Source organism: Thrips palmi, unplaced genomic scaffold, assembly GCF_012932325.1.
Source record: "Thrips palmi isolate BJ-2018 unplaced genomic scaffold, TpBJ-2018v1 HiC_scaffold_5, whole genome shotgun sequence".
Classification (NCBI taxonomy): Eukaryota; Metazoa; Arthropoda; class Insecta; order Thysanoptera; family Thripidae; genus Thrips; species Thrips palmi.
Genome location: NW_023144632.1, coordinates 3,383,918 through 3,407,778, shown reverse-complemented (window position 1 = coordinate 3,407,778; position 23,861 = coordinate 3,383,918). Strand labels below are relative to the sequence as shown.

Genomic DNA, 23,861 nt, shown 5'->3' with positions numbered 1-23,861 from the left:
GCGTTTTTCTCGGAACATGAAATTGCAAACGGTTGCAGGCCTATAGGGCGCAGTTTTTGAGCTATAGCGGGGAGATTTAGCATGGAGGCTCCTACGACATGCATGGTGGGTAGCAAAATATTTTGCATTGGTCAATTTTTATTATTTTTTTAACGTTTAAAATTAAACAATTTTGACCAAAAAAATTGAACAATATTTTTTGGTATGTAACAAACAGAACTTAGAATGATTTTTAAATGTGATTGAGGTACCCACCATAGCCAGACATCTCAGGAAGGCTGTCACCAAATTTCAATGTTCTAGGTCAAACCGTTTGGCGTCCAGCGCTGCAACAGTGCGAAATGGTCTAACCTAACACTAAAAAATGTGTTTTCAACGAAAGCGCTGTACTGCCCTGGCGGATTGACTTAGTGTTGTTTTATACTTTATCTGTTAAAATATGAGCTATTTTTCTCTTTCCGTTTGGTTTTTATGACGTTTTTACAAAAGCACTGTTTTTGGAGTGATGTCCCCCCTTAAGTGTGCTGACGTCTATTTGCCACTACTGCGCGGATTTGGTAGTCCTGCGGATCCTGGGATCTAGAGTCAAAGCTAGCTGATTTAACAATCATCTGCTAAAAATCAGACGTCTTTCTAAAGTACACTCGGTGGTGGTCGGTGGGGTTATATCGATAGTTGTTGTTGAGCTCGAGCAGGCGGGACGCCATGACTGTGGCCGTTGCCGGCTGTTGAGTTTGCTGTTGTTGATTTATCCTCTAGAAGACCACCAGCTGGTTGCGATTATTATCACATCTTGGTGTTTTTTCCTTTAACTTGCCGTGGGAAAGTATTTATTGGCGTTTCAACGCCTTAGTGGGGAATCGCTGTACTGTATCGCATGCTAGAGCCGGCCGCCCCCGATCGTGCGCGTGCAAAATCCCCCCCCCCCTTCCATCTCCGCCAGCCTTCCGTGCAGAGACGGTTCACTGAACGGTTAGTCACAACACAGACCCCCCACCCATCTCCCCCTCCTCCAGCCGGACCCACGCCAAGCCGGCCGGGCGGCTATTATGTAACGGGGAATTCTCGACTCGCTTGCAGAATCCACTCGGCTCGGCTCGGCGCCCCGCGCAGCCGTCACCGCTGAGGTCACTAGATGCACCGCAAACGCACGCCTCCACTGCAAGAGGCAATGCGAGGCGATGCGTTGGATGAGACAGGCCCGGGCCAGAAGACCGGTGGAGGCGGCCGAAATTCTAGACGCGTTTTGAGCTCCAGAGTCGCGAAACAGGACTCGAGCCGAACGTGTGACACCGCCAGTGGATTGCTCTCCTAACGAGGTACACGGTAAAAACGGTACCTGGTTTTCTCAGGGAGACTATGTTAAAGACATAGTAGATTTCCAGGGGGTTCCTGGGAAAACGGCCGTTTTTACCGTGTGCCTATGGGGTCACACGTTCGGTTCGAGTCCCACTTAGTGACTCCGGAGCTCAAAATGCGTCTAGAATTTTGACCAATTCCACCAGTATTCTGGCCCACTGTGCGCCGGGAGCGAGGCAGACGATAACTGAACAGTCCGCTTTTCAATAGCAAATAGCAATAGACCGTGGGTAACTGTCGGCCTGAGCGCACGTACTCTAGAAACTGAAGAGAGTGCATGGCATGCTCCTCCTAGGAGTCAACCACAAAGCACACTCTTACCAAGAGCATGCTTGCAAGCACACTCTTCCCAAGAGCATGCTTGGCAAGCACACTCTTCCCAGGAGCATGCTTGACAAGCACGCTCTTCCTGGGAGCATGCTTGCAAGCAAGGAGAGTGCTTGAAAGCATGCTCCTGGGAAGAGTGTGCTTGCAAGCATGCTCTTGGGAAGAGTGTGCTTGCAAGCATGCTCTTGGGAAGAGTGTGCTTTGTGGTTGACTCCTAGGAGGAGCATGCCATGCACTCCACTCTACAAAAAATGTCCTGTCAACGCCGTTAATTTATTACCAATGTTTGCAGTTATTCAATTCACGGTGTTTGCTGTGAACTAGTTCACGGCGTTCACTGTTATCTCGGTTACAGTGTTCACTGTGATCTGGCCACAGTAAACCCCGTGAATTGGAGCCTGATTTGCAGTACTTCGGTGCTCAGCGGCGTCAAACTCACAGTGTTTACTGGGGACCAGATCACAGTGAACACCGCGAACAAGATCACAGTGAATCCCGTGAGCAGATCACAGTAAACGCTGTAAATTGGCCTACAGTGAAAACTGGTAATAAATTAACGGCATTTACAGGACATTTTTGGTAGAGTGTCTCTTCAGTTTCTAGAGTATGCGGGCCGGTTACCTGGACGCCTGAAGGGGTACTACTGCTGGCTTGAAACCTTGCGGATTAATTTGAGCACATGTGAGGTGCAAAAAATTTAAAGAAATGGTTTGTAAATTATGAAGTACACACTAAATTCTTATGGACTTTTTTATGCATAGTTATGCATGCGCAGAAACGTCCATATGTTATGTATAGTGTACATTTTATGCAGGAAGACGCATAAAATGTACACAGTGAAGCATAATTTTTTTACATACCTTATGGACGTTTCTGCGCATGCATAACTATGCATAAAAAATGCGTCCTTATGCATTTAAAAAGTCCATAAGAATTTAGTGTGTATTTTCTTTGAAAGCTTATGTATGCTTGAAATACTTTGTTATGACCAGCTACTTTTGGTGGTAATGTCCAAAATACAGTAGTGTGTGTAAGATTTCGAGACTTGTAGCGAAATGACGGTGACAACGGTGTTGATCATAACTCAGCATTGCCAAAACGCGAGTGCCAGCCCGGCGGCCGTTCTACCTGGAACCCGCAAACAGGACCAACAAACTGGAAACACAACAACAAGCGTGCGGCCCAGTGCGTCGTTCCTGGAAGCGGCGGCGGGTTCGGCGCGGCCGGCGTCAGAATACCCAAAGGTCGCGCTAAGACGCGCGGAGCCTTGGATCGACCCAGTTCGGCGGTGCGTCCCCCCTCCCCCGCCCCTCCCCCCAAGCGCCCTGCACGGCCATGCACGCCGCGGAGCGCGGACGTCGCACCACCCCGCGAGTCGCCGAGTGGATTTCCCCCGCATCGGCCCTGGCTCCGCGGCTCCACGCGGTGCAGCGTACCGAGAACCACATTAAAAAAACAGTCTGACACTGTGAAAACAAGTGTGAAAACCTGACAAACTATTTTAGGCCTTACAAAGCAAAGCAGTTTGTTAGAACAAAGTATTTTGAGCATACGTAAGATTACAAAGAAAATACTTCGTAATTTACGAACTATTTCTTGGTATAACAAAATAAATTAGTTTGTACGTATGTATGCTCAAAATACTTCATAAGGTTTTAAGGGTGCACTTTGAGAATCCACAGGAGAGCATAGAGCGTCATTGTGTGCGATGCGTTTGAACCCGTTTTCATCCCACCGAAATTGGTGCAATGCTTTTGCATCGCACGTGAAGTGCAATGCCTTCACATGCATTACCAATGGGCATTTTCGGGAGGATATTTTACCGATGGAGTGACGATGCACACGCCAGAACAAAGGTAGTTTATTGAACCAAAAAAATTTACTTGCAATCACGTAAAGACGCCCGCGGCAAGTAAATTCTCTTGGCTTGAAGAAACCACTGTTTTGGGTGCGTGTTGAACCCGGAGCCCCGGAGTCAGCAGCAGGCAGGCTTCGTTACGAAGGAACACTGAAAAAAATAATTTAAAAAATACGCGCACACGAATAGATTCCCCCTTCCCTCGAGTATAGGAAGCGCAGCAAGCGGATCCCGTAACCCCCTCCCCTCCCTCCGCTCCGCTTCGAGTGCAGCCGATGTTACAACTCTAGGTCCGGGTACTTGTGAATGAGTGCGGACCCCTCCCCACCTCGAGTCACGCCACGAAGCTCGTGTCCTGTTGGGGTTGCCGCGCGCCGCGCCGGTACCTAGGCCTGCCCAGTGGGTTGCAAAAGGGCGCCGTGACGTCCATCGCAGCCGGATAAGAGAAGACCAGGAGGAGGGGGAGGAAGTCTGAGAGACAAGTCATGCTCGTAAATGGGATATAACACATTAGAATGGATACCGTCCCCTGGAAGCCACAAGACTTCCGAAGACTACTGTCAGAGGGGGCAACCACATTGGATGTTTGCGGGGACACAAGATTTCTTAAGGCTTAAGTTTCGCAAGATTTTGACCGATAATACGCCCGACATTTGCTTGTTTAACCTTTTTGGGAGCAACACACTAAATGTTACGAGACATCTCAGTTTTATGTACACACGAAATTTTCGTACAATTTTCGTACGAAAAACTGCACATTTTTCTCCATTTTTGTACAAAATTGTACAAAATTTTGTACAAATTTGTACGAGAAGTTCGTGTGCACGAAAAACTGTGATGTCTCGTACAAAATTTGTACAAAAACATTCAGTGTGAAGATTTCAGATTTCCAGAGAGTTCTAGCGCTCAATGGAACACAAGATTTCTTGAGTGGTTGCCCCCTCACTACTGTCACTGCCACCACTGCAATTTGGATGGAAAGACTTCACGCCAAAATATGGCGAGACATTAAAGTCTCGCCAAGATTTGGTCAGACCTGAAAGTCTCGCCAAAATTTGGCCAGACAAAAAAGTCTCGCCACAAAACGGTCATACACAAAAGTCTGACCCCAAAATGGCGAGACTTTTGTGTCTGACCACAGCCTTTAGGCCGTAACCGTCCGGCGCGTTTCGGCCTTTAGGTAGCGGTCAGACACAAAAGTCTCGCCATTTTGGGGTCAGACTTTTGTGTATGACCGTTTTTTGGCGAGACTTTCTTGTCTGACCAAATTTTGGCGAGACTTTCAGGTCTGACCAAATCTTGGCGACACTTTTATGTCTTGCCTCTGGAGTGGCGAGAAGTCTGACCTTTGGATTTGTAGTGACACCCTCAAAAACCTTATAGAAACTACTCTATGCCTTTAAAAGGAGCGTATTACGTTGGGCGACCACATGAACGGCCGGCACAAAGTTTAAGTACGCCGTTGGCTACATTTAAAAAAAAACGACTGACTCCATCCGTCGTTGGCTTGAAAGGCTAAAAGGCGATGGTGACTTCGACGCACGGTCGTACGGGAGACCAAGAGGCAGTCTAAGGAAGTGTGTAAGTTCTTAAATCCCTTGAGGTAACACTAAAGTCTGGTTCTACGCCTCAAATCAAGCAACTGACCTTTGTTAGAGTGTACAACTAGACGCTTAAAACCTTACGAAGTATATTGAGCACACATAGTAGAAACTTATTTACTTTGTTTTGCGAAAATAAATCGTAAATTACGAAGTATTTTCTTTGGAAAATACTTTGTGACAATAAACTGCTTTTTTTTGTAAGGCGTAAAATAATAATTTGTTGGGTTTTCTCAGTGTACGCTTCAACGCAATTTCCCCCATGAATTTAGATAGTAGGAAAAGAGCACATGAGCTCTCTTACGCTTCAAGGAGGGCCCACGAGACCGTACGCTTCACGAAGGGTGCTACAGCACACTGTGAAACCAAGTTTCTTCAAATGAAGCGTTCAGGTTTATCAGTGTGAGGCCACGCTGGAATAGCCACTGCAGACGTTGGAGCCGGAAGCGCCTGCGAGGTAGGCCACGGGTTCGTCCCGCAACACACCGGTGTGGAGACGGTGGCCTACCTCACCCCTGTGAATACGACAGGGGCGAAGTAGGCCACCGTCTCCACACCGGTGTGTCGCAGGACGAACCTGTGGCCTACCTCGCAGGCGCTACACACTGACAACTCCACACTTGAGATGCGAACGTGTGGAATATGCATTATACGCAATTAGCAGTGCAAGAGTTGCACGCAGACTCCACACTGCAAGTATAGAGTTCTGCACGCTTGCACCATGCCAGATAGGGGATCCGTCGAGCTACTCCAAACTTGAAGTGTGGAGACTGCGAACGCCATACGTCCAAAAGCGGAGATTTACTCCACACCAGGAAGTGCGGAGTTCTCCACACTTAGTTTGACAGTGAGCTCCTGTTCGTTTCAAGACACGCGTATGGGACCGTACGCTTCGTGAACGGCGCTGTGATACGCCTTGATTCCACCACAGAGCCGGCTCGCGGGAGCAGCGACCTCTACTCCTAGGCGGGGTTCCCCAGGCTGCGCAGGCTCCCCAGGGATGCCCGTTCCCAGCGGCCCTCCGGCCTCCGCGTTGAGCAAAGCGAGCAAAGGACCTTCGGGGAAAGCCAAACTGCAGCCGGCCGCGCGGCCGCGCTGCGCAAGCACAAGAAGCAGCAGAGTCCGCTTCGTCGCTCCGTCCCTCTCGCACTCGCGGGGCGTCCCATGTGGGTGCGAGAGAGACGGAGCGACGAAGCGGACTCGCAGTCTGCGGCGCGACCACGGCGCACGCCACGGCGGCCCGGAACGGAACGGTGGGGGTCGCGGGGGCCTGGCCGGCCGGCCGGGGGGGCTGCGGTGCACCGGCCTGGGGGAGGGGGAGGGGGGGGGTGGTGGGGGCGGAGTGGAGGGGGGTGGAGGGGGGCGGAGGGGGCGGCGGCCGCGGCGGTCGTATTTAACGCTCTGGGGTCGCCAGGGATGCACAGTCGAGCACGCCGCCTCAGAGCGCCCGGGTGTCCCACAAGGCACCGAACGTGAAGTGTGGAGCAAGTCGCGAGTGAGCACTACCAGTGCAGTGAGTGAGTGAGTGCAGTGAACAGGGAAGAGCATTTACCCGTGGAGTCAACACACTAACAGGTAAGGAGGGTTCAGAATCAACACACAATCCGCACAGAAAAAAAAACTCTACGAAGAATCACTTTGTAATACGAAGAAAATTAAGGTATTGTAAACTCCCAGAAGAAATGTTTCGTTTTGTGAAGCACAATCCTTCGTTGTATGAAGCATTTCTTCATAATACGAAGCAATTCTACCAAGGGGTCCCCAACCGAGCCGGCGAGCGTACACTGACTTAAAGTCAAAACTGACTTTTTTGACTTTTTTGTGACTTTTTGATTGGTTTTTGACTTTTTTGTGACTTTTTTGAGCATCTTTTCTGACTTTTTGCGACTGTTTTGCCTTGGAACTATTTTCACTTTCACACGTTTTAATGACTTTTTGACTTTTAAATGACTTTTTGACCTTTAAATGACTTTTTTGACTTAAAAAGTTACTTTTCCACCAGCGTTCATTGAAATTTGGTATTTTTAAAGGCTGTTTCGTGACTTTTTGGATACTTTATAGTGGTTTTTCTGTTACTTTTTCACTTTTGTGACTTTTTGACTTTTTTGACTTTTAGTGACTTTTTTAATGACTTTTTCACCCGTGTACACCGATTTTCGCCGGTTGGGGACCCCTTGAATTCTACACTGCCTTCATTTTCTTTGTAGTTATGAAGCAAATGCTTCGTAGGCTTTTAAGAGTGCACGATGCTTTTTCTTTGAAAGCGAATGCATTGTAAAGTCTACGATGAAATGATTCGTTTTTATGAAGCATTCTAAAGCAATTCTGCAATGCCTTCATTTTCGTCCTCGTGATGCTGCGTAGATTATTTTGTGTGAACCAATTACGTAGAATTGAAATTCATAATAGAAAAGGGGGTGAACTCCAATAGTCGGTTTTAGAAAAGAATAACATTCGAACGAAGTACGTGGATTTTCAACAGGGTGTGATCTTAATTTACAAAGATTCAGAGGGCCGTAAGTGGACCACGAAAGCTGTAGAGCTGGTGCAACTCAAGTCTGGCTTTGAGCTCTGCGCACTCTTAAAATGGGATTCAAATAAATCGCATGAAAATGCCAACACATTGCTTTTTGACCAAGCTAGACCGTAGTACTGCACGGTTCTAGAAATCTTCAGCCAAGAACATTGATTTGTTTTTGTGACTGGATAATTCTCGGGCTGAGAGCATTCTACCACGGTGCGACGAGAACGAACCCGTGTTCGAGTGTGTAGGGCACGAGCCCCGATTGGAGAGCAAGGGTCAAAAGGGGTTCAGAGCCGTTGTCCTGAACTGATCCGCTGGCCCACCTTGCCGTGCCGTGCCATGCCGTGTGCCGGTCCACTGACAGTGTCCCACTGCCCCACGCGTGCCGCGGCCATTTCGCCCTTTGAACGTGCGTTCTCTGTGCAACCGCAAAGCCGAGCGGCTCGACTGACCGTCGGATCGGCTGCCCAGCAGACTGATTCCGCGAGTCGCTTTCGTCGCTCTGTCTCTCTCGCACCTGCACGGGACGCCCCATGAGTGCGAGGGAGACGGAGCGACGACTCTCGGAATGAGTCTGCTGCATGTAAACAAAGCGCGGCCGGGGCAGCGACCGTGACGCCGTGCCGTGGCGTGGCGTGGCGCGGCGCGCCGGTCCTCTCGCCAGGAGAAAGTAAACGGACCCGAGAGCCGAAGCGGTTCGGAAACATTCGGGAGTTTGTCGTCGCGTCTTTGTCGTGGCGGTGATACACATCGCACTGCTTTCGTTGACACGACTGGTTACCGCATCCGCCGCGGCGTGGGTGTCGTTACTACACTGTGCGTCGGCGAGCCTCTGACATCACAGCCACCGCCGCAGCTCGGCCACGGGAGGGCCGCGCCGCCGGCCGCCCGAACGAGTACCGCCGGCGTCCTTGGCCTCCACGCAGCTAGCAGTACCGGTACACTCCAAATCGAGAGGCGGTAACATTACCACATTTCGCTCGCGGTAATTTAAATTGTATTCGCGGTGACCAGATTGTACTACCGTGTGAAAAAGAATTCGACCGTCACTACTCCACGCGTCAGAGATTTACAACGCTAGCCTTATGGATGGTCTCTTGCGCGCGGGGTAGCGACGGTCGGACTCTTTTGCACACGGTAGAAAGGCGGTACAGACATTACCGCTTTTGCAACACCGTGTTTTACTGCCAATTAGATTCGCAGTGTACGTGCAACCTGCCACTGGTATTCCGGGAACGTGACGTCACATTTGATTGATCGTGAATCGTGCCTCCCTCGTTGGAATACTGGGCCATATTCATTTCAATGCGAATCGGCGCACAGTGGGCCAGAAAACTGGTGGAGGTGGCCGAAATCCCAGACGCATTTTGAGCTCCAACGTCACTAAACGGGACTCGAACCGAACGTGTGACCCCAGCAATGAGTTGCTCTTCACTGAGAAAACCTTTACAAACTATTTTGAGCCTTACAAAGAAAAGAAGTTTGTACAACAAAATATTTTGAGCATACATAAGCTTACAAAGAAAATACTTCGTAATTTACGAACTATTTCTTCGTATAACAAAGTATTTTAGTTTGTTATATGTATGCTCAAAATACTTCGTAAGGTTTTATGAGTGTTCGAACGAGGAATCTGTTGGTGGAGTCACACGTTCGGTTCGAGCCCACGGTCTTCTGCCCCACTGTGCGGTGGTTCGGTCCGAAGGCCCACAAGACGCACGATTCACACGTTGAAACGAACTTGGCACAGTTTTCCAACAAATATGCGGCACCATTCACGAACTAATGAATTATGCGACTTCATTATCCTGGATTACCAGTAGTTAGAGGGACCCTTGGGGGCGCAGTGAGCGTAGCGACTATTCATTATTTCTAGAGGCACCACTCTCGCCTTCTTCTTGTGTCCTCCCACTCGCCGGAGTGCCCGACTGCCCTCAAACCGTCGGGGCCGTCGCGTCGCGAGCGGAGACGCCCACTGTCAAACCGAAGCTCACTGTCCACTCCAATTACATTTGGCTCTCGCTGGCGGAAACGGTGCGTGCATGGGGCTATGTTGTTGTTTTTTGTTGTTGTTATGGTAATGCAGGCCACTTTCTCTCTGCCATAACTCGGCCGCCCTTCTTCCCATAACTATTACCCGACTATTACCGGGCCTGGGCGCGTCTCGGCCGTCTGGCCGCCATAAAGGAGCCCCTCCTCGGTTCGCGGTGTGGTGGTATTGGGAGCGCGTCGGCTCACCCGGACAAACACTGCACTCTGTGAAAAAACCAACCGAGTGTTCGGAGCACCGTGCGCTTTTTGCGGAAACAAGTGTGGGGAGCTCCGCACTCTTGAAATTCGGATGTGTGGAAATTTGCAGTCTCCGCTCTTCGAAAAAAGCAGAGTTTGCTTGCACTGTCTTCACACTTCAATGCGGAGTTCCTCACGCACTCGTGTAACTTTGGTCAGAATGTCAGAAACATGTCTGAAATCCTAAATTAAAATTCGCGCACCCCTAAAAGCTGAAAGTCTGAAAAATTACTCTGATATTGATGGTTTGAGTTCTTCGGAAAGTCAAGAGGTGTTTTCAGCTTTCAGAGATGCGCGAACTTTGATCAGGTTTTCAGACAGGTTTCTGACATTCTGACAAAGATTAACACGAGTGTGTTCGCACCGTGCCTCGAGATTCGGACATAGAGTATTGTCCGTCTGGGCAGCGCTTCAGATGCTTGCGCTTTCTATGCTTGCGCACACGTGACAGGGCCTTCCGGTGTCGTCCCTCTCCAAGCGAACCAGTTCCGGCGCCTTCTCCGGATCCGGTGCCCCTCTTCGCGAGAGAGAGAGAGAGAGAGAGAGAGAGAGAGAGAGAGAGAGAGAGAGAGAGAGAGAGACGCTGAGTGAACACCGGCGTCGTGTAGTGGCTTCGCTTGTCGTTCCCACGCGACTCTTTCCCCGCGACAACTCTATTAGGCCGATCCGCTGCCTGGGTGGGTGCAAGAGGCTGTCTGCTTGTCTGTCCGTCTCATGAGAGCAGCAGGTCGGCGCCTTCACCTTCACCCACTGGGCAAGCGTCGCAAACACGAGGGTTCTGTGAAAATTGGAGTTGCCGCTAGCGATTTCAAGGATAATTTTCCGTACACTGAGAATGAAAGAGTCATGATCATGACTAAAATTTTGGGTGAGGAGTTCTTTATTACCCAAATTTGGGTGAGGAAATTTTCCTCGCCCAAATTTGAGTGAGGAAAGTTTCCTCACCCAAATTTGGGTCATAATACTATGGAGCTAGATAGGGAGCTGATACACCCTTCCTCACCCAAAATTGGGCGAGGAACCTTTTCTCGCCCAAATTGGGCGAGGAAACGTTCCTCGCCCAAATTTGGGTGAGAAAGTAAACCTCGCCCAAAATTGGGTATTGATCATGACTTTTTCATTCTCAGTGTACAAGGGTGTCATGAAAACAATTGATGACATTGTTATTGTCACTCCGATTGCAATAAGTATAGGAGCTTTGATGAAAATGTCATCAGTTAGTGATTGTCATCGTTCGAAAGTGATGAAAAGCGGCCATCCATGATTTTGGTCATAAAAGTGACAACAAATTTTGACAGTGCGTTCCGAAATGATGGCAGCGACTGGTGGCCCCAAAGCGAGGTGCCGAGGGTTGGGTCAGGCGGCATAGCGCTTTCTCCACCCTGTCGCTCCAGAAGGCGAAGCGCTTCCCGAAATCGGCGAGTCTCCTACACGGCGAGGCGCGGCGGCGCCGCGGCGCTGTGGGTGTCGCCAGTGTCGCGGACGCGGACCGGCCGGGTGACACGGCGAGCGTTGTGCAACGACCGCCGGCGCTGTGCCCCCCGTCGCTCTGTCTCTCTCGCACCGAGGCGGCACGCCCCAGGAGTGCGAGAGAGACAGAGAGCGCTGTGCGGAGGCAGCCTGCTGCTTTCTTCGCGGCGCCAAAGACACTCCAAACTCCGAGTGCGGCGCTTGCTGCCGCAGTCACGAAGGCAAAGGTCCCCTCGAACTTGAAGGGGGACCTTTCGGCGCATCCTCGGCGGAACTTCCGTCTCTCTCTCTCTCTCTCTCTCTCTCTCTCTCTCTCTCTCTCTCTCTCTCTCTCTCTCTCTCTCTCTCTCTCTCTCTCTCTCTCTGTCACTGTCTCTGTCTCTCAGTCTCTCTCTGTGTCTGTCTGTCTGTCTCTGTCTCTGTCTCTCTCTCTCTCTGTCTCTCTCTCTCTCTCTCTCTCTCTCTCTCTCTCTCTCTCTCTCTCTCTCTCTCTCTCTCCCCCACGGCGTTGCCGACACCACTGGGCACAAAGCCCGCGCGTTGCGAAAAGTGTGGCCAACATTATGCCGTCCGTGCATGTCGCGCTGTCATGTCGTCGCGTTGGCAGCATTGCCGATTGGGCACGCCGCGTTGGCACCGCCGCCGGACTGGCGTCTAGAGTCGTCGCTCTGTCTCTGTCGCACTCAATGGGCTCTCCGTGAGGGTGCGAGAGAGACGGAGCGACGAACCGCGCTGGCTTCTCTGAATCGCTCGGCCGGCCGGGCGGTCGCGTGCCGCGAGCGGACGAGGCGTGGGCTTGTACGGAAACACCACGCAGCCCGACCGATTCCCAATTAACGCTCCGTCGCTCTGACTCTTTCCCACTCACGGGGCGCCCCTCGCTCCCCACTGAGGTGCGAGAGAGACAGAGCGGCGAAACGACCCTCCTCGTGGGCCATCAGGTCAGATCGTCGCCTGTCTCTTAGCATGGTGCAAACGTGGACAACTCCACGTTTGAAGTGTGGAGGCTGCAAACTCTGCACATCCAAGTGTGGAGACTGCAAATTCCACACCTCTGCATTTCAAATGTGGAGTTGTCCACGTTTGGTTTTACGGTGTCGTTTCGCGCTTGTTGAACGTTGCCTGGTCTAACCCAGTCCTCCTTCCGTTGCAGCCATGCGCGTGGTGGTGCTGGCCGGCCTGGCGGCGCTGCTCCTCGCCGCCCTGCTGCCCGCGGCCTCGGCCGACTGGTCCTGGGGCGACAAGGACGGTGCGGCCCCCGTGTCCGAGGCCACCGCCGACCAGGGCCCCGCGGCCGAGGCCCAGCCCGGCGCTGACGGCATCCTGGAGGTGGCCGGGCCGTCCGCGGCCGCCACCGACCTCCACGCCGACGTCATCGACGACATCCTGCGGTCCGGGCGCCAGGGCCGCAACCTGGAGGGCTACGACGAGGTGTACGCCGACCCCAACGTGCGCGACGCCCTGGAGAACGGCAACGAGACCTCGGCCAGGCACTACATCAAGGACAGGCTGTGCAACCTGGGCCTCAGCTCGGTGAGTGCGGGTGCGAGTGCACTGTCAAACCGAGTGACGGGGAACTCTACATTTCCTGGTGATTCTCCGCACCTGGACTTGGGGAGTTTGAAGTCTTCACACTTCAAGTGTGGAGTACGGTGGAGTAGCTCACACTGCCCACATCTCTTGGCATGGTGCGGACGTGGAGAACTCTGCACTTCCAAGTGTGGGGACTTCAAGATCCACACCTGAAGTGTCGTTCCTCACACTTAGTTTCGCAGTGTATTGCTTTGTGCGCGTGACGGTGTCGAGTCAACGCCTTGCTCTGTGTCCCAGTGCGACGAGGACCCTGCACGCGGCGCGGTGGAGCCCCAGGACCTGATCTACGCGCAGCCCGTGCACATCAAGCCCGTGGGCGCACCCATCGCCGCCCTGCCCGTGCGCAACCCGCACGCCATCCGCCCCTACGGGCCGCCCCGCCCCCACGGCCCGCCGCCCCCCGGCCCCATCTACGGCCGCCCCCCGGCGCCGCACTCCCGCCCCCACTACGGCCCCCCGCCCCCGCCCCCCGGCCCCGTCGCCCCCGGCCCCTACTACCCCGGCCACAAGGTGCCGCCGCCGTCCTTCGAGGCCAACGGCCCCGTCGACAGCCCCTACGCCTTCGAGTCCGTCCACGGCGCGCACGGCTTCAACAAGAAGAAGAGCTCTTACAGTGTGCCTGAGCACGTGCCCGCCAGCGGCGTGCAGGCGGCCGGCGCGCAGCAGCACATCCACCACCACTTCCACCACGCCGACAACACCGTCGCCTCCCTGGCCGGCGCCTCCGCCGGCATCGGCGGCGTCAACTCCGGCGCCTCCGGCCTCGGCGTCAACGGCGTGGCCGGCGCCAGGCCCGTGTACGAGGCCGGCCTCGGCGGCTACGGCAGCTCGTACGCGCCCGCCGCCAGCTCCTACAACCCCACCACCACCGGCTTCACCCCCGGCCCCGCGTACCCGCCCAACCAGGCCTTCTACAAGAAGGAGCTCAACCTCAAGCAGCCCGTGGGTGAGTTGCAGAGCTCTCAGCTCGACGCGTTTTGAGCTCCAGAGTCGCTAAATGGGACTCGAACGGAACGTGCGACCCCACCAATGGATTGCTCTCCGAACAAGGAGTTCGTTGGTGGGGTCACACGCTCGGTTTGAACCCTGTTCAGCGATTCTGGAGCTCAAAACGCATAGAGTTTCGGCCGCCTCCACCGGTCGTCTGGCCCACTGTGCGAGGGTCCTGACGACGCCCCTCACTTTGCAGCCAACAGCCTGAACGGCGGTGGCGCGTACGGCAACCGCTACGCCGGCCTGCCCGGCTACGAGACCGGGCGCGCCGAGGGCGGCCTGGACTGCTTCTGCGTGCCCGTCGAGCAGTGCCCCGCGCACGAGATCCTGCGCAAGGAGGACGGCAACGGCTTCATCGACCCCCGCAACGCGCCCGGCAGCGACATCCTGGCCGACGACGTGGTCGTCACCGACGAGAACGGCACCATCGTCAACGCCCCCGTCGCCGAGTCCGCCGTCGCACAAGCGGTGAGTGTCTCATGACGCCGCACAGTGGGCCAGGAGACCGGTGGGGCGGCCAAAATTCTACACGCGTTTTGAGTTCCAGAGTCGCTAAACAGGACTCGAACCGAACGTGTGACCCCACCAATGGATACTCTCCGAACGAGGAATCCATCGGTAGGGTCACACGTTCGGTTCGAGTCCTGTTTAGCGACTCTGGAGCTCAAAACGCGTGTAGAATTTTGGCCGCTCCGCCGGTCTTCTGGCCCACTGTGCGCCCTCTCTCTCTCGCACTCGTGGCGCTCCCCGGAAGGGTGCGAGAGAGACGGAGCGACGGACCGCTCTTCCGAATCACTCGGCTGCTCCGTTGCGGCACAATGCCTAGGCAAAGGCTTCCCACAAGGCGCCGCTCTCTCTGGGACCTCCACTGTATGCTAATGGCGATCGCGCCGCCAATTTGGCTGGGAGGGGAGGGGGAGGGGGGAGGAGTCTTCTCTAAGAGAGGTAAGCGCGCACTGCTTGTTGTTGCCATTGACACGCCACGGCACGCCACGGCACCCCGCACTGTAGTCGTCTGGGAAGTTCTGATTCGCTGGGCACAACAACTCTCGGCGCGCTTCGATCTCGAGAGTCCGCAAAGAGGACACGCACCACAGTGGGCCAGAAGACTGGCGCCGGCGGCTGAAACTCTAGAAGCGTTTAGAGCTCAGAGTCGCTAAACAGGCCTCGAATCGACCGTGTGACCCCACCAATGGAATGCTCTCTGAACGAGGAATCCATTGGTGGGGTCACACGTTCAGTTCGAGTCCCATTTAGAGACTCTGGAGCTCAAAACGCGCCCGGGATGTTTGGCCGTCCCCACCGGTCTTCTGGCCCACTGTGCGCACCCCACTAGCTTCCTAGGCAAGCGCACCGTAGTCACTCACTAACTCCATCACTGGTCACCCCACCGCAGGGCGAGAAGGCCGACGACAGCAAGGACGAGAAGCAGGCCGAGGAGAAGAAGGACGACGAGAAGAAGGAGGAGGAGAAGAAGGAGCGCAGGAAGAGGCAGACCAACAGCGGCAGCGACAGCGGGGTAAGTCGCTTTCCCGGCTTTCCCGGCCTCTCCCGTCAGACAGTGTAGTTACAAGCCGAGACAATGGCGGCGCCAATCACCACACTGGAAGTGAAATGATTAATTCTGTAGCTATCGGACATAACAGCGTATCTACCATAGGATTCCCTATGGACATACGTTGTTATGTCAGATGACCGCCCAATTATCAGCATCAACTCTCATGTATAATCTTTACATCCAGATCTAACAGTTATGTACTAGAATTATGCTAAAATGTCAAAGCAGAACTAAAAGCAAGCAAAAAAGCAACAGAAACAAGGGATGCATTGAAGCAATGTTCTGTGCGTGATTGGCAAAGTCATTGGTTGAATCATAACTGTATTTCTATTTAATGATAGCTATGCTTAATGCTTAATATTTTGGAGCGTAAATTGCTTCTTAATAGTGCCTCCGTTCCGCGGGTCACTTTAACAGCAACATCTAACCATTCAAAATTGCTCACCTCCTTTGATTTAAAAACAAAATTGCCCATGAAAACCTTGTTTTAATTTTCGACAGGCATCTGTCATTTAAAAGGGAATTGTTTCATTAATTGAAACCTACGTTAATATTTTTCGCCCGAAATCATGTCAAACCAAGTGGTCTCCTCTTTGGGCATTTCTCCGAGAACATAGAAATTTTGTTACAGATGGATTCCGGTACCCGATTACTCGGTTATCGAAAAATTCAATAAACATTGGATTCACGCCGAGTTACCCCAGATTCTCAGAATTTCCGCGATTACCGATTACTTCGAAATTCGGTATCCATAATAACCAATGCTGAAATACCAAGTCGTATTCCCCTCGATTTCTCCTCATTTGGACGAGTGGAGATTCAGTCTACATGTGTGTAGAGCTGCTCACAGAGCCTCTTGACGTGGAGAACTTCATACTTTATGTGTACAGACTGCAAAACTCTGCGCTTCCAAAATGCGGAGACTGCAAATACCACTCCTCCGCATTTCAAGTAGATGGAGTTCTCCCACTATTGGTTTCACAGTGCATCCTTTTTTAACGACCGGCGCCGTTGCGTTCCGGTGCACCCGAACGGTCCAGGTGCTAACACCCGCTCCTCTCACCGCCCCGCTTGCCTCACCCTCACCGTGCACTTTGGTTTGTAGCCCCAGGGGACCAAGGGGGACGCCGAGAGCGACTCGCGCCCGGCCGCGTCCGGCGACGACGCGAACCACGCGGCTAGCCCCAGAGCCATCAACGAGTCCGACGACGAGGTCTCCGGAGTAAGTGCCACCCCTTGCAGTGCAGGCCCCACAAACCGTGGCCGGAAGACCGGCGGAGGCGGCCTGAACTCTAGACGCGTTTTGAGCCCCAGAGTCACTAAACAGGACTCGAATCGAACGTGTGACCCCACCAATGGATTCCTCGTTCGGAGAGCGATCCATTGGTGGGGTCACACGGTCGATTCGAGTCCCATTCAGCGACTCTGGAGCCAAAAACGCCTGTAGAGTTTTGGCCGCCTCCACCTAGTCTTCTGGCCCACTGTGCGCCGGCGGCCTAAACTCTTGACGCGTTTTGAGCTCCAGAGTCGCTAAAAAGGACTCGAATCGAACGTGTGACCCCACCAATGGATTCCTCGTTCGGAGAGCGATCCATTGGTGGGGTCACACGGTCGATTCGAGTCCCATTTAGCGACTCTGGAGCTCAAAACGTGCCAAGCGTTTTGGCCGCCTCCACCGGTCTTCTGGCCCACTGTGCGGCCTCTGCGGCCCTGCCTAGCCCCGGGCTGTGCGATACCGCGCGGCCCTCTCTGGCGCCACGCCGCCCTCTTCTTGTACGACTCTGTAGCGTAGATTGGCCTTCTTCCGGTTTTCTCCGCGTTCTCTTGCTTTCTTTCTTCGTCCTCTCCACACTCCGACGGACACGGACGGACGCTGTCGGCAGGTGCCGAGACATTCGCCCGATACGCTTGCACGAGCGCGCGCACACACACTCACAGACAGACACACTCGCACAGACAGACACAGACACACACACTGACTGACACTCGCGCACACACAAACACTCACAGACAGACAAACTCACTCGCACAGACTCACACACTCTCACACACACGCACAGACACTCACGCACGCACACAGACACACACACACACACACACACGTTGGACGACTTGACGGCCGCGGGGGCGTTGCCCGAAGACTGGCTGCGGCCGAAGACCACCCGCCCTCGCCTCCCCCACCCGCTGCAGCCGGGGAGGCTGCCCACCCATCCCGGACCCCTGGAAACGCTGGGAGCTGGAAAGCTGGAAACACTGGAAGCTGGAAGCGGAAAACTGTGGAAGCTGGTGCGTGGCCGCGGTGGGCTTGGTGGGACCATCTAGTTGCAACTTGGGGCGACGGCTAACCCTAACCAGAGCGAGTGCCAGGCCATGCCGGCGCGGCGGCCGTCGTCGGGTGGCGCAACTAACGCTGTAACAACGCGGCGCCGACGGCGGCGGCGCGCGGAGGGGGAGTGTCTGGCGCCGCCACCTGAGATTCAAAGTTCGGCAGAGGGCCGTCGCTCTCGCTCCGTCTCTCTCACGCCACTGTGGAATGCCACTCGACGTGGGAGAGAGACGGAGCGATGAAGGGCCATTCAAAGTCGCGCCAGCCACCCCCTCCCTCCCCGCGCGCCGGCACTGGAGGCGCCCTGTGCGACGCAGCGCGGCGACGACCAGTGCGACGAGTACGCCAGTGGGCCATGCTCTTGCTTTGCAGCGCCTGTTCGGGGTGAACAACTTCCAAGGCGTCAACGGCGTGATGCAGAACGCCCAGGTGCAGCCGACGTTCGGCCTGTCCTTCGGGCTGCCCAACCAGGGCGCCGCGGGGCTGTACCCGCTGGCCGGCCACGGTCCCTTCCCGCTCGGCAACCCTGCTGTGCAGGGCGGCGGCATCGACCTCGGCCCCATCGCCGTCAACCCGCTCGTGTCCGTGCAGGTCACCAAGGACCAGTACGGCGGCAAGGTGGTCAAGCCCTTCGTCAACCTGCACGTCACGCCCAACCCGTACCTCGTGACCAAGTTCCTGCACAGCCTGCACGACAAGCACAACAAGATCAACCACTACCACAAGCACTTCTACAAAATCAACCAGCGGCCCTACTACTACAAGCCGGGCTTCGGACACCCGCCGCCCTTCGTGCACGGCCCTGGTTACGGCCCCGGCTACGCGCCTGACTACCACGGCTACCGCACCGATGACATCCTGGTCGGGCCCGGCGGCCCCGGCGGCCCCGGCCTCCTGGTGGGACCTGGCTACCCCGGCAACGGCCCGGCCCCCGACTACCACCCGCACGACCACCACGACCACCACGGGCCCCTCGTCGGCCCGGACTACCACGGCCCCGGCCCGCTGGTGGGCCCGGACTACCACGGCCCCGAGCACCCCTCGCACGGCCCCGGCCCGCTGGTCGGCCCCAGCTACGACGGCGGCTACCCCAACACGTACGCGCCCAGCTACGGCGGCTTCGGCGAGCCCCCCGTCGGACCAGCGCCCTACCGGCCCCCCAGTGGCGGCTACGTGTCAGACGCCGACGACCAGTACGCCGGCATCTACCGCAGCAACTACAACCGCTCGCTGTCCTTCCCCGGCGACGGCTCCGCCAGCGACCCCCCGCGGCCGCCACTGTACCCGCCACTGCCGCTGGCCAAGAGCGACGCCAGCGCCGCCAACAAGCCCGTCGTCTTCCCCAGCGACCGCCGCAGCGACCGCCGGCGCAGGGAGGCCGTTGAAGCGCAAGACGAAGTGCATGAGGGCGGTGAGGAGGGCAGGAGCGCCTCCGGGGTGCAGCCCGAGAAGGTAAGGCGGAGGCCGCGTGTCCGAGGCCGAGTCCCCGAGGCCCAGCCGCAGCGCGTTGACGGACTGACCACCACGACGACCCGACACCACCACACTGCCTCTCTCCCTCTGTCTCTCTTACTCCGGCTCGGCAGCCCGGCAGCGTGCTAATGCTCTCCTTCTCCTTCCCGCAGCGCCAGGCGTACTACGGCGGCCAGCAGGGCCCCCGGTGCGGCCCGCGCCACGTGTGCTGCCGCCGCCCCGCCCGCCAGAGCCCCGTGTACCGGCCGCAGCCCCAGCGCGCGCAGTGTGGACGCCGCCAAGCCCAGGGCATCAACGGGCGCATCAAGAACCCCGTGTACGTGGACGGCGACTCCGAGTTCGGCGAGTACCCCTGGCAGGTGGCCATCCTCAAGAAGGACCCCAACGAGAGCGTCTACGTGTGCGGAGGCACCCTCATCGACAGCGTGCACATCATCACCGCGGCCCACTGCGTCAAGAGGTGAGACACTCCGCCCTTTCAACTTGTCCCTTGGGACTTGCCCTTTGCACTTCAATCTTGTCCCTTAACTGCCCTGGGGATCTTGGCTCTAACTTACCCTTGGACCTTTCCTTCTTAGACTCATGTCCCTTAAACTTGCCTGTGGATCTGTCCCTTAAGCTTGGCCCTTGGACCTTAGTCCCTTTCTTGAACTGAGTCTCCTTGAAATTTGTCCCTTTGAAATTAGTCCCTTGGAACTGAGTCCCTTTGAACTTAGTCCCTTTGAACTTAGTCCCTTTGAACTTAGTCCCTTTGAACTTAGTCCCTTTGAACTTAGTCCCTTGAACTTAGTCCCTAACAACTTAGTCCCTAACAACTTAGTCCCTAACAACTTATCTCCTTGTAACTTAGTCCCTTTGAACTAGGTCCTTGTAACTTAGTCCCCCTTGTTCCTTGGAACTTGGCCTTGAGAACTGGGCCCTCGGCTTGTCTGCACGTGTTCTAACTTCCGTTCTCGCTGCAGCTACGCGGCGCAGGACCTGCGCGTGCGCCTGGGCGAGTGGGACGTGAACCACGACGTGGAGTTCTACCCGCACGTGGAGCGCGACGTGGCCGCGCTGGTGGTGCACCCCGAGTTCTACGCCGGCACGCTGTACAACGACCTGGCCATCATCCGCCTCGCGTCTGCCGTGGACCTGACGCAGTCGCCGCACATCTCCCCCGCCTGCCTGCCCGACCAGTACACCGAGTACGCGGGCAGCCGCTGCTGGACCACCGGCTGGGGCAAGGACGCGTTCGGCGACTTCGGCAAGTACCAGAACATCCTCAAGGAGGTGGACGTGCCCGTGCAGTCGCACCAGCAGTGCGAGCGCCAGCTGCAGCAGACGCGCCTGGGCTACGACTTCAAGCTGCACCAGGGATTCGTGTGCGCGGGCGGCGAGGAGGGCAAGGACGCCTGCAAGGGCGACGGCGGCGGCCCCATGGTGTGCGAGCGCGGCGGCTCCTGGCACGTCGTCGGCGTGGTCAGCTGGGGAGTGGGGTGCGGCCAGAGCGGCGTGCCCGGCGTCTACGTCAAGGTGGCGCACTACTTGGACTGGATCCGGCAGGTCACGAACCGCTACTAGACCGCCATCGAGAAGACTGCCGCGAGCGGGGATCGAACCACGGTCTCCGTGTCGCCGGTTCGACATCGAACCGACTCAACAGATCGCAATGATAGAGCGCCAGCTCCTTCGAACGCTTTTTCCGATTTCTTCCCCTTTCACCTCCCGCCTGTTGCCATTCCTTCCTCACTTGTATCTTTTATACTGGCGTTCATCGACGATACTCGCTTTTTTAGTTTAATTTTTTCCTCATTCGACACTCTACTTAAATAGAGTACAAATATGTGATGTGCTACCCATTCGGTGATTTATTTAATTTAATTTATTAATTTCATCTTTTATTTAATTATGAAATCATTTCTTCTCGCTCTGAATTTCCTTATGAAAACGTTTACATGTGAAAGCTTCATCTTCTTGTTCTCTTTTGTATTTTTAGTTGATACGTTGCCGGCAACGTTGTCGCAAATGTCCTTTTGGCGTGTGCCAAATAAATGTTTTAATAATATTCGGGTCTCGCGGTGACACCATTCGTCAGAATGCCCTGACCACGAGGCCCGGAACGAATGTACTGCATATTCATGCAAAAATCGTCGTAGGTGGTCGGTGTTGTCTTTGGGAGATCGATTTACACGTTTGCACAGCTGACGCTGTCGGGTTTCAGACCTAGGAAACCCAGGGATCTCATGGCGTATCCGCTGGAACTCAGATTAAGATGTTAAATATGTACAGTTTGTGAATCATCATAGTTGGAGGGGAATGATTTGGGCTTTCCACCTCATGTTTGTAAATATGCCCGAATAATGTGCATTACCGAAGTAAGCTCGATTGAAACTGTAAAATGTATTTATATTTTTTTGTACTGCCACAATTTGTACGTGTGTATCGTGTAATTAAACGGTATTTCACAACTGTTATCTTTGACTGAAGACCCTTACCCAACCCCATAGGAGTAAAGTACACTAATACTCGTTCATGTGATAAGGCGAAAAGGATTTCGTTTATCGGTTTATTGGTATAGCCCACAGTGAATTAAAACAAACACACAAAAAACAAACACACGTTGGACATAAACATACACCAATTACATTTTGAAACTCTCTTATGCCCTCAGCAACAGCATGCCATACAGTTTTCTGGGAAGGAAAACTTACCCAAAAAAGACATCGTAGTCAATCAGACCATCACGCCCGCTCAAAAGAACAACTCTTTATGATTTAATGTGCTTCGATAGGTCCCACGAACAAAGCCCGATGTCATTTGCAGCCAATTCACAAAATCCTAAGTCTATTTAGGGCAGACGATCCCTTTGAAACTGTAAACGCTTTAATGCATTTTTAGGAGCAAATTGAGGACTCAACTTTGGTATTTTGTCACTATTACTCCATGTTTTTCGAGCCTAACGTACACGTCTTCAAGCATTTTATCGGTAAACATTTACTAAGGGAAAGAAACGTGGTGGCCCTGAAAAGAGACTGATGACTATATTAATTGACATTCGAGGACACCGAACCTTGTTCGTAGGACTCATCGGCTTTTATGCTCCAAGGACACCCAACAAATTAACTCTTGAACTTAGGTAATTTACTTAGGAATTGGCTACGTCCTTCTGGATAACCACGGTTTAAAAATTCCTTTTCCTACCAGTAGATTCTCTTTGGGACTGACAGTTCATTACATTCAAAACTGTACAATAATATTGAAAGACATACATATTCTACCAATAGGCATAGAGAACAAATAAAATATTCTGAAGGGAGATCATCTGTGAACAAAAATAAAACATCAAGTGGTAAAGAAAAATGTGTATCTTTGAAATATTATCACATTAAATTTAACTTTCAGTACACAATGTCTTAACGATTTCAAATACTAGATCAACAATATATGGGGTCTTAAGCAATGATGCGCAACGCATAAGGTCAATATTATTGTCTCAATAGGCAACTGATTCGCAACAAAAATCAACAAAATCGTTCTTAATTATTACTAAGGAGAAAACAACAAATATATCACACACACAACTTATTGTCCACTTAAAACAATTAACACGAAACACATACGCGAAAGCGTTGATGGGTATTGTCGACTAACCTGTGTTCACAACAAAGCTGCTGGGCTCTAAACAGCCCGGGAAAAACGTGCTCTCGCGGGTCAACAATTAATTAGGCGTGCAACAGCTCCGTGGAAGTACAGAGATAAGGAACCCACAAAAAGAGAGGGAAAATAGAAGTCGATTTTCTTCCTACGCGTAGAAATAAATTTTTAAGCCAACTTATTGTCAAGGGATTCGTATTAACAGCGTTCAGACCCTAAGCACTTGAAAGTCTCTTGTATCCGATAAATGGTACGGAGTCTCCGTGCTGCTGATATGGAGGGATGTAATTCTGGGATATGATTTACACAGCGAAGCACCACATGGCTCGATGCAAGTGATATGCCACTAATGGGTAAAATAGGCACGGAGGGAAATCCGTTTAGTTGCCAAACCAGATACGCAGTTACGATAATAAATTTTCTACAGCAAAGCAGCAACACCGAACACGCCATTCGACGCGCGGGCATTGGACTCTCCAAACGCGCATAGCTTCGTCTTGAAAATCAGTTTACCACGGGGCGACTATGGTGCTTCTTCACACTTCATCTATTGGACTCTTGTTAGACCCGCCCTAGGGCAGCAAGCGCACTTCTACACAGTCTTGGCGGATATTGCTGAGGTGACTAGCTGGTGAATTCTAACTAATTTATTCTAACGCTTCATCGAAACCATCTTAAAATAACAAGTTATTGTCATTCAGAACTTTAAACCCACAAAATCCACTAATCTCAGAAAATAGGGACAACCATTAACATGTTTTAATAATCGTTTCATTATATAGAAGATTCAATATATCTACACACAAATAGCATCAATAACAATATGATAATCTCGATTCATTGCAAGTCTAAAT

General features: G+C 53.4%; 1 protein-coding gene across 1 annotated transcript; it reads left to right on the top strand.

Moving 5' to 3' along the window:
* Positions 1 to 12,718: 12,718 nt before the first annotated feature.
* LOC117650769 lies at positions 12,719 to 21,827 on the top strand (the record flags this gene model as incomplete). The annotated part of the gene is made up of 9 exons (XM_034394370.1): positions 12,719 to 12,961; positions 13,259 to 13,402; positions 13,532 to 13,967; positions 14,211 to 14,482; positions 15,411 to 15,533; positions 16,678 to 16,834; positions 17,993 to 19,178; positions 19,598 to 19,831; positions 20,334 to 21,827. Coding segments are annotated over 9 exons (3,396 nt in total), but the record flags the coding sequence as incomplete, so codon positions are not given.
* Positions 21,828 to 23,861: the final 2,034 nt, after the last annotated feature.